The sequence below is a fragment of the Catharus ustulatus genome, chromosome 6 (genome assembly GCF_009819885.2).
Source record: "Catharus ustulatus isolate bCatUst1 chromosome 6, bCatUst1.pri.v2, whole genome shotgun sequence".
Classification (NCBI taxonomy): domain Eukaryota; kingdom Metazoa; phylum Chordata; class Aves; order Passeriformes; family Turdidae; genus Catharus; species Catharus ustulatus.
This window is the reverse complement of record NC_046226.1, coordinates 4,426,798-4,437,732: the sequence shown is the minus strand read 5'-3', so window position 1 is coordinate 4,437,732 and position 10,935 is coordinate 4,426,798. Positions and strand designations below refer to the sequence as shown.

The window sequence follows — 10,935 nt, the reverse complement described above, 5'->3', positions numbered from 1 at the left end:
TTTTCTAAGTTTGCAAAGCAGCTTCAGCTCAACAGCATTTCACAAGAATGAATCCACTCTCTGGAACATTTAACCAACCCATGAGATTACTCTATCAAAGTATTTTTCAGATTTTCAGATTTCAGCTTAAAAATTCCCTCCTTGCACAATCCCTGATCTGATTTACTCCCCAGAGCACAGTGAAACACGAGGCAGGGCAGGAGCAGCTGTCAGGACTCAGCATCCTCTGCTTTTGTGCTTCTCTCCAGGTCCTGGCACCTCCTCACCAGCCCTTCAGAATCTGCACATTTCCTGATAACTCTCCTCAAGTCCAGTTCCTGTGTTCCTGCAGATCTCAAGATCAGGTTGGAATCTGGAAATTGAGATTTTTCTCACCTACTTTTCCAGGAAAAACTGCTCAGTGATGGTTTCTGGAACCTCCAGCAGACTTAGCTGATTTTGCTTCCTCAGAACCAGTTTTGTGAGCTGAAAACTCAGTTCACACCTCTGCTTTCACAGGCATGTGTGCAAGGGAACTCACAACTTCTGCTGCCAGAGGCAATAAAGATTCCTTAATTAAAATTGCCTCCACTTCCAGAAGTGCTGCTCATGCCATATTCCTCCTCTTGAAAATCCTTGTAAATGATTGACCAGTGTGTATTCTGTACACACCTTGTAAAAATAACAGAACTTCTGTTTTGAACTCTTTGGAATCTGGAGTTTGATGAGATTCTTGTGACTTCAGGACAGGAACAGGATGCTGAAACCTTTCCCATTCTGCCATGGGAAACCAGTGAGGTAACTGGGAGTAACTGGGAATCTCAATGTCTGTACCTGCACACCTGGGACATATTTTGTACCAGATAAAGTTAGAAGGGAAAGTAAAACCAGCCCCAGCAAGTACATTTCAAATTGTCCTCTCTATGCTATCATGACTCAACACTTCAAAACCAGCTTATGTTTTTCAGACAAGTGACCTCTTATTTTTCACCAACAAAAATTTTTAAGGAACACATAGAAAACAAAAGTGCTGAAGAATATTTATTTTACCATATCATGACATAAATTTCATTAACACTGTGCTTTGTTTAAATATAAAAATTATTCTCAAGTACATTATTCAAGTAAGGGCTTGTACACCATAGGTGCTGGTGCTTTGGAATTCCAGATGTAGTAATCAGAAGAAATCAATTCCCGGGCTAAAGGGAAAAAACAGGCAAGAAAAATAAGCATTACAGGGTGCCTTACAATCAGACATTCCTTCATCCAAGTTAAGTGACTACTAATCCATCCTTACCAGTTTACAGAAAAGGTATAATGGCCTCTTTAAACTGTAAGACTCTTACTATTATTTGAAAATCGTTTCTGATAATGAGACATTTAAAGTCTCAGCTTCAATTACCTTTACTAATGTATCAGTCATGAGCTTAAAATTCAAACAGAGGTTAAGTCAAAAGCAGGTGGATGGCTTGGATTTTGTTCAATGAATATAAATTGCATGCTTGATATAAAACATGAAAATGCTGCTTTTTCTGTGTTACAATTCAGGGCTGAGTGTGACCTGTCACAAAATTAACAGAACTGGCAGAAGTTGCAACAAAGAGACAGCTACAAATAAAAATACTTCCATTAGGAAAGGCTGCTCAGGTTTAGTGAGTGCTTTCTGTGTGCCATTTAGGGTACTTTTGGTGCAGGCTTGGCAGTGCTCACGTGCTAACAAAAAGCAGATTTGGGTTCTGCTTCACACATTCAGTGTAGAGCCACATCCACCACGGGGTGCTGGTGTGGTGACACTGACCGCAGCAGTGTCACCTTGCATGCAGGAGCTGATTTCTGTACCTGGGTACTGCTAAACAAGGGGCCAGACTATGGAGGATCATTCCCTGGGCCCCCAAAAAACGTTCTGCCATTATGGAGAGCATAGGAATCAGCACAGGGCAGAGGGGAGAGAGCCCAGAGAGAGGCTGACTTTGTAAGAGCTCTCAAAGGGAGAGCCACTCCTACTCCAGAGATGTTTTAAACATCACAAAAAACCCCAACTCAAAAGCAGAGAACAAAAGTCCAACTTTAGTCACATCATTTTAGTCATTGATACCCAGTTCATAATTTCAATTCAATTTTGGCAACTCACATGCAGTAATTTTGGGCTTCCCTGGAACAAAGATCTGAACAGAATGCTGGTCTACATAACATCCAGTAAGTGTAAAGTCTGGGATCCTAAAATACATCTGCAAAAAGAGAGGGAAAACACCATCAGATGCACATTGTCACCCTTGCTGTGCAAATCCTGGCAATCTGTGTCACACACTCTGGGTGTGCAAGGTTATTCCAAAGTGACAGGATGTCAAATCCTCTAGGCAGGAAAACAAAAGTCCATGCTGAGAATATGAGATTTAAATCAATGTATCTTCAACTGAAGAAAATAAAAAAGTGACTACTAAATAATATATTTAGATCTTTTCCCAGAGCCTGTGACTTACTTTTACATATGCAGTGTTCCCAGTGCACACATAATCAGTCGGGTGCTCTTTGCCCGCGGTGCCGAAAGACAGAGTTCCAGTCAGGGAAACTTCCAAAGATTTGGGGAACTTCTGTCCTAAAGGCAGAGACAGCATCTATTAGATGTGACACAGCTGTGCCCAGGCTGCAGAGAAAGGGCTGGGGGAGGAAGGGCAGTCCCAGGGGTGAGCTCCTTACCAATGACCCAGACCAGCAGACTCTTCTCCCGGGACAAATCCAGCTGCCCATAACTAACTTTGTACTCCAGCTGAGCAATGGGGCCCCTACATGTGAGAGAGGAGAAATAAAACCACTGGAATTACTATCATTCAGCATTTGTTAATGCCTGTTTTTTTTTACAGAAAGCCAGGAAATGCTGACAGCATTATTTATGTGCATACACACAAATCACACCTATGTGAGCACGCTCCTAATTTATGAGAAGAAATTACAGAGCAGGAGGAAATCACCGTGCTGTCATCCCAGTAATCACAAAGGAGCTGTTGATGTTTTAGCTCACTGATAGTGTTTTACTAACACTATGATCAGCATCAGCAACTTTGCATCATTCCATCTTTGAATTTTCATGATAATTACCTGGCAGCACAGTCATGGCAGCTGCCAGAGAGGCTTAGATGAAAACTATCGTTTTAATTTGAAATAACTATATTTTTGATAAGCTGATCTATAGCTAGGATTAGCAGTCTTAAGGAACAGGTAACCCTGGGTTGGAAGTGATCTCCAGCTTAATCCACCTGGGGGATTGTGGCAGTGTTTCACAGGAGAAAATACCACAGGGAAACAGGATGAGCAACAGAAGTGTTTGAAATGTTACCAAATATTTTGGTATAATTCTGTATTCTAGAAATTAAAGGACTTTCATGGTTGGTGTTCACTGGTAGCACCCTGATGGAGCATAATCTGTCACATTGACTCCTCGCAAGTTCATTTTGGGAAGATAACAGAGAAATGGAAGAAATTTATTTAGGCTTTCTTTATTCTTACCTGTTGAAGAAAGGTATACGAGCTTCACAGTACTCAAAAGAATTCTTTATGCTTTCATGGAGCTTTAGATTAACTGTTATTTTTATCTGTGATCCCTCTTCAACGAGCTGGTAACATCCCAAAATGGGTGGGACAGGAACCTGGAAAAAACTGTATTCATTCTCAAGATATATTAACACCATCATCACAAGATCAGTTATACACTGTTTTCATTGCTAAAGTGCTTTAAAAGAGACTCCAAACAGATATTAATTACTGACTGTGCAAAATTCTTCAGGTTGCTTGTGATAACAGACTTGGAGGGCATGCACTTGACATCTCAGCCTGGATATATTTTGACTAATTTAAGCATTTAAGTGGCTGATTTAAAGTAAGAGCAGCATTGCCAAGCAAAGGTACCAGTAACTCCTGAACAGGATTCAAGTCCAAGTCCTTAAGTGCCTTCCAAGCAGTTTATTACATAAAAACCATTTTATATAATGTTTTATTATCTATATTGGACTCAAACTCCCTCCAGCATGCCCACATGGGTCAATGCCCACAGAGGTGTTTTTATTTCTGTTTGAACACTAGCAAACAGCCCGGGCTGGGAGGGTGCTGTTACCTGGGAAGTGTAGTAACACAGGTTGAAGGAATCTGAAGGAGGAATGAAAGGGAATTTGTAAGGTCCATTGTAGACAGAATCATGCAGAGGCTCAGCACTGGTGGACAGCAGCATGGCAGGGTCCACAGAGGTCACACAGTGATGGACCACGATGTCCTGCAGCGGGGGCGCGTTGGTCGGCAGGGAAAGGCTGAGGGTGACGTTTGGTGCAGAGCCCTCTATGTCGCACTTGGGAAAAGGAAGTCAAGACATTATTCTAAAACACCTGAATCAAGTCACAATATGTTCAAAAACAAAACATTTTTAACATTAAAAATAAATAAAGTCCCTATGAATTTTCAGTTGGCTTCTATCACTAGTACTAACTAGCAGTACTAAGACATCAATCTCACACACTTGCTGACAATTTAATTAATTAGGCTGCTTTTACAACATCCACTTAATGGATTCCAGCATGCTCTGGATGGCCTCTGTGGTCCCATGCCAGCTCTGTCACAGCAAGTGTCCCTTGTCTCATCCCTCCCTGTGCCAGCTCAACAGGCCACGATCACACCTGGGCTTTCTTCCTGGGTAAGGCCATCCCCACATCCTGCAAAATGACCTGGGAATTGTCCCTCTGAGAGCAGGAAGCTGCTCACCCACACAGCCCCACCAGCATGGCAGCTGGGAAATGACCCAGGCTTTGGAAATGCAGCATTTAGGTTGGCCTCATTAGAGATGAGTATCCCACTTCATGCAAATAATTAAACTATCACTTTATTAGCAAGTCTCTCCCCTTGTAAAACACTGGCAGTTACAGTGTGCCAAGATAATACTGAGTGCTCCCTAAGCATAATTCAGAGCAAAGAATTTATTATAGTACAAATTACAGGTACAAATTTTAGTATATTTCATAATTATTATGGATGTATTTAGTCAATAGTGCCTAATTTTCAATATTAAACAAAGAGGTATTTTAATATTAAACAATTTAGCTCATCCCTGGAAGTGCTCAAGGCCAGGGTTTAGAGCAACCTGTTCTAGTGGAAGGTGTCCCTTCCCTTGGCAGGGGTTGGAATGGGATGATCTTTAAGGTCCCTTCCAACCCAAACCATTCTGGGATTCTACAATGAAAACCATTGTCACATACAAACCATCCAAAATAATTATACAGCCAGTTTCCTTCATCAGGTTCTTTATCAACTGTTCTCATGGCATGAAACATCACAATTTGTGGGATCAAAATGTAGAAGAACAAGGAAGGACAGCAGATTAAACTTTCATTTGGCAAGAAAAAGAATTAAAAATGGTCATGTAAAGACACTTGTAGAAGACATTTAGACATCTCAGCCTGGATATATTTTGCCTAATTCAGGCATTTCAGTGGTTCATTTAAAGTAAGGGCAGTGTGGCCAAGCAGTCAAAGGTACCAATAACTCCTGAATGTGACTCAGACAACAAAATCAGCAAAATTTTCAACTCAACATATCATTTAACATCAAATAAGTGCAAAAGGTACTTTGCACATCAAATGCTCTCACCTTGCAGTTCACAGTTCCATAAACCTGCCACGTGTCCACCACATCCCTCTGGTCATACTGCATACACTTGACCTTCTCAGTGATGCAGACATTCACCTGAGGTCTGCCCTTGTAGCTGCTGGATCTCCAGGCTGGCTGATCCTTATCCACAGGCATCTCCTGGATGTCCTGGAAGGAGCTGCTCAGGCTGCAGATGTTGGTGTTCAGGGGGGTGCCCAGGGGACAGGCCTGGACCAGCAGAATTCGGAGCTGCCCGATCTTTGCGTTCAGCTCAGCCTCGTTTTTCCTGCTGGGAGAGACGTAGTCCATGATGCCCAAGAGCAGAGCCAGTCCCTGTGAGAGCCCACTGATGGTCAGGAGGGGTGGCCGTGGCTCCAGGGTCCCCTCCACCAGCGGGACGCAGGCGTAGATGAGGCCGCTCTTGTGGAAGGCCAGCACTGGCCAGAGCTCCCCGGTGCTGGTGGCCACGGAATGCACGCAGGAGTGGCAGATCCGGGTGCAGCTGTCCCGCTGCTCCACGAACACGTGCTCACCCACCAGCCTCAGCTCAAAGAGCAGGGCCTTGAGGAAGGAGCTGTCTGAGGGGACAGGGACGTGCGTGGAGCCGTTGAAGGTCTCGGCGCGCAGCTCAACCGTGGGGAAGCGCCTGCGGGGAGGGAATGGGAGAGCTCAGTGCCACCCAAAATGTCATCCCAAAACACAGCTCCCAGGGCAGAACCACCCAAGCCCTCTTCTGGCTGCAAAAGCATGAGGAAAATCTTTGGATTATTGGTATTGGGTTTCTCTTCATCAATCAAACAACTCCACCAAACCCACCGGGCCCAAAAATAACCTCGTGTACATGGAAGCCTGCAGCAACTTGACAGGAGCAGTGGTGGGGTCAGAACATAAATCACTGTCCATAAAACCATCCTGTGAGTACAGTAATTTCACAATTATAAGGTGCACCTGATTATAAGCTGCACGTTACAATACAGGCTGTGATAAAAGGGATCTGTTCTATCACCATCTGTTGAGGGTGGGGCAGTGATCCTGATCTCCGTGGGAGATATTCTGCTAATGGGCCATCCATTGAAACCAGGCAGGGCATTGTTCTTTATCTTTTCACAACCCATCCTTCCTCCAGCCAGTCATTTTCTGCTCATGGCCATTGAGTCCCACTGTGGGACTGATAAAATTACTGCATCCCATTGGGAGTTGCTCCAGCCAGGGGGAAGAGCCCAACATTTCTTACCAAGATAAAAACAGAGGTTTTGGGACACTAAGGGAGCCCCTTTCTCCACTGGACTCCAGAGGAAAACCGGATTTCTCCACATCACCACTGGAGCTCCGGAGGGAAACTGCACCTTGTACAGGAGCACTGCTCCAGCTGAGCCACATCTGTCACTGCAGGAGGATGCAGCCACCATGGGATGGGACTGCTGCCAACACCCTGCCTGACGGGTGTCAGGCTGTACTCTGACTGTGTCAGGGTTTGGGGTTTGTTCTTTGTAGTGCTGTATTTCTATTTTAATTTCCCTAGAAAAGAACTGTTATTCCTAATTCCCATATCTTTGCCTGAGAGCCCCTTGATTTCAAAATTATAATAATTTGGAGGGAGGGGGTTTACATTCTCCATTTCAAAGAGAAGCTCCTGCCTTTCTCAGCAGACACCTGTCCTCCAAACTGAAACAGCAACGTTTCAGTCTTTGTCCATATATAAGCCGCATCTGATTATAAGCTGCACTTTGGGTTCGGACCAAAATTTTAGTCGAAATGGTGCAGCTTATAATCGTGAAATTACTGGTAGTTAGGATTCTTTCTGGCAAGTCTAAACTTTGAGAAAATACATTCTCATGAGTAAACACCTATCTTTGAAATATTTCTAAGAGGGGAGATCACACTGTAGACAAGTTCTCAGATATTTAAGAAAATACATGTTCTATGTAATAAAATGCAACTATAACAGTTTTTTGCCTAGATAGAGTGTAATAGTGCTACAGCTTTGTTGTTATAACAATAATAACAATAATAATAATAGCAATAATAATATTTCCACACTGTACATGCAACATATGTGACAAAGCTTTTATGACTTTTTCATCATTTCATTTTATCAATTATTTAAGCTGTAATGATAATGTCATAGACAGGAATTTTGTACAATTTACAATTGCTATGTTATACCAATGCATGTATTTAATTTCAAGTTTTCTAGAGATAAATTTGAGAAATATCATATCAACTGTTTAAATCTATATCTGGGATTTTTTTGTCCTGCAGCAGTATTTTTTTTTAAAGAGGAGTGGGATGAATTTCTCTTCAAGGTAACCTAAATCCATCAAGAGGAACTGAGGAATTGTATTTTAATAAAGAGCTGAGAAAAGAAAAAAAATATTATTTGCATTAATGCACTGGTTTTGCCCTGGTTTGGAACTGCAGACTCCCCTGAATGTTTCTTACATGAAGTTTGCTGACAGCCTGGCTTTCCTACATTCTCTTTTGTGGATTCCCTTAGTACTTATGCACAGACCCTCAAAGTGCCCATCACAGGTCACACACACAAAATTAAATCACTTTATGGATCATCTTGAAGCAGATGTTCTCAGATGTTTGTTTGCACTCAGAGCTTGCACACCAACATGGGAGAAAAAACCTGCACAGATACAAAAATGCCCTCATTGACAGAATGCTTCTTAAATTGCCATGGAACTTGCAACCCCAGCAACGTGGGACTTTGTTATATCTCTGACTTCCATCTGTAGCACTTCCCTCCTGCTCCTGAGCACTTCCATGGATCTTATCCTGCTGCCTCTAAGTCCCCCTACATCATCTTTTCTGAACTGAATAACTGGAGGCAGCTACACTTCCTCAGGCATCAAGGGCTTTTTTTTTTCTTTTTTGGTAAGGGAAAAGCAAATATAGAGCAAAGCCAGAGCTACAAGATTCATAAACAGGATACAGATGACAGCAAAAAACCTCCCAGTGGTCTCACATTTTATTCTGAAGAGCAAAGAAACAAAGTAGGTTTACAGCTCTAAAATTTATGAGGCTTTGCAGAGCCAGGGTGTTGATAAGAAGCTATGTGTAACCTTGGTGAGCAGCTCTTATTTTTGGCCAACATTTCCAAAACAAGGGAAGAGGAGATATTTCAGGCTGGTTTTGTTTTAGTCAAGTCCCAGTCTCTCTGCTCCATTTGCTGAAGCTGTCCCCACACCACAGCAGCCTCCCACTGAATTTTAGCAGCTGAGTCATTAGATCATTAGTTAACCCTTACATCCCAGTTTTTCAGTATTTCCTTCTAGAAAGTGATGCAATATTCTAAAAAAAAGATGAAAGTTTCCAGGGATGAATGAGTTTCGGTGGCTCAAGAGAAACCCCATCCTTGTTGCCTGAATTAAGTTATGATCAGCTCAAAAAGAAAAAAAAAAAAGGGGGGGGGGGGGAATGCTTTGATGTCCCCAACGTCTTCCCTGAGGTTAAAGATCAGGGCTCAGTATCTCCAGCTGAGTGCCTAAGTCCTGAAACCAACAGTTTCCATGTGATCCGGGCATTCTTTATATTGTCTGCGTGCTTTGTTGAATTTAAGGTCAGTTAGGAGGATAAACTTGGGGCTTCCACAGCCCTATTATTTCCTCTGGGAACTTGAAAGATCTAAGTCTGGAAATCACTTGAAGCATCAAGGATAGTTTGCCCTTTTCAAAGGAGTGCTACTCCTTGTCTGTGCCGCTCACTGTGTGACAAGTCACTTCAGACATCCTTGTCACCAGCCCCCCTGCTCCGGGGTGATTACACTCTCCGAGGTTTTGGGGACAAGGCTTTCTCTTTATCTGTGTTTGTAGAGGGGAGGCCTCATCTCTAGTCCTGTAGGTAATACAAGGACCATAATACTAATCCTAAAACAATCAAGGGAGTGTCCAATGGAGAGATCTGTCTGCACCTGAAGATGGACGATAGTCTACTCCCTCTTTCTGCTGTTTTTTTTTTACTCCTAGGTTCTCTTTCTTTGGTTTTACTGAATTCAGACTGGACTCTAGGTCACTTCATCCAGGTGTTTTTTTTTTTTTTTGCACAAACTTTTCCTAGCCCCAGTTATTTTTCTTCTCATTGTCTGGATTTCTCGGAAGTCACAAAAAAAAAAAAAAAAAGGTAACAAATCTTGCCAACCCAACAAAAGCAACCTGCCTAGCCCAAATTATTACTTTATATCTGCAAGAATTCTGAATAAAAACTCTTCTTTTGAAGGACTCTTTAGTGTTCAATAACTTAAAAGTCCCCTGACAACTTAAAAAAAATGTATTTATATGCAAAAATTAGCATCAAATGGAAAGCTGAATTTCTGTGTGAAAACACTCTAATTTTTGAACAGCTACAGAACAACATGGAGAGAACACAAGTAAAAATACAAGTAATAATATATGCTTTCTATTTTGTCCATTTTGCTAATCTGACAGAATTTCACAATCACTGCCTTGACCTTTTCCATGTTAGGATGGAGAAGAGCTGGGCAAAATGTTTATAGTGCCAAACAAGAAAGAGGAACAGAGCAAGGAAACTCACGTGCAAAATGCAGAAGCTGTGAAAAAGGCCCCATATTTAGTTAAAATCACATTCATTACATGAATGTGCTTCTGGTTCTGAAGTTCAGCAAATCGGGGTCAGAAACGCACAGCACCAGCAGCACTGGGATGAGACCAAGGATTTATTCAGTATTAGATGGTTTTGGTGGTTTTGTATCTGTTTTGGGGGCCGAACCCTGGCCCAACAGGGCAGCAGTGTTCACCAGAACATCCAGACCCACAGAGCACCGATCCCCACAAGGCACCAGCATTTCTTCTTGGGCACCAGCATTTCCTCCAGGGCATCATGACCTCGAGGGCACCAGGATTTCCTCCAGGGCACCCAAACCCCCCCAGAGCACCAGGATTTCCTCCAGGGCGCCCAGATCCCCCAGAGCACCAGGATTTCCTCCAGAGCACCCACACCCCCCCAGGACACCAGGATTTCCTTCAGGGCATCCAGATCCCTCAGGGCACCCAGGCCCCCTCAGGACCATCCGCTCTCCCCAGGGCGCTCGGTTCCCTCCAGAGCTCCCAGACCCTCAAAATCCGCTCTCCCCAAGAACACGCGGCTCCCCCAGGGCACTCGGATCCCTCAGAGCACCCGCATCCCTTCCAGATCCCCCCAGGGCACCCAGCCCGACCCTCGGACCTGCCCAGCCGGTACCGTGGCTACCTGGAGAAGAGCACGGCGCCGCCGGCCGCGGGGTCGTGCCTGAGGAGCCACAGCGCCCGCAGGGCCATGTCGGCGGTGCCGATGGCGGCCGGGGAGGAGCCGCGGCCGCGCCGT

General features: G+C 43.7%; 1 protein-coding gene across 1 annotated transcript; it reads right to left on the bottom strand.

Moving 5' to 3' along the window:
• Positions 1-1,007: 1,007 nt before the first annotated feature.
• On the bottom strand, positions 1,008-10,900 carry AP5M1 (adaptor related protein complex 5 subunit mu 1). Its single transcript, XM_033062520.1, has 8 exons — positions 10,822-10,900; positions 5,608-6,253; positions 4,088-4,315; positions 3,484-3,623; positions 2,677-2,762; positions 2,460-2,575; positions 2,111-2,207; positions 1,008-1,178 (listed from the first exon to the last, which is right to left on the bottom strand). The coding sequence occupies exons 1-8, from the start codon at positions 10,887-10,889 to the stop codon at positions 1,096-1,098; spliced, it is 1,464 nt and encodes a 487-aa protein (XP_032918411.1). The 5' UTR covers positions 10,890-10,900; the 3' UTR covers positions 1,008-1,095.
• Positions 10,901-10,935: the final 35 nt, after the last annotated feature.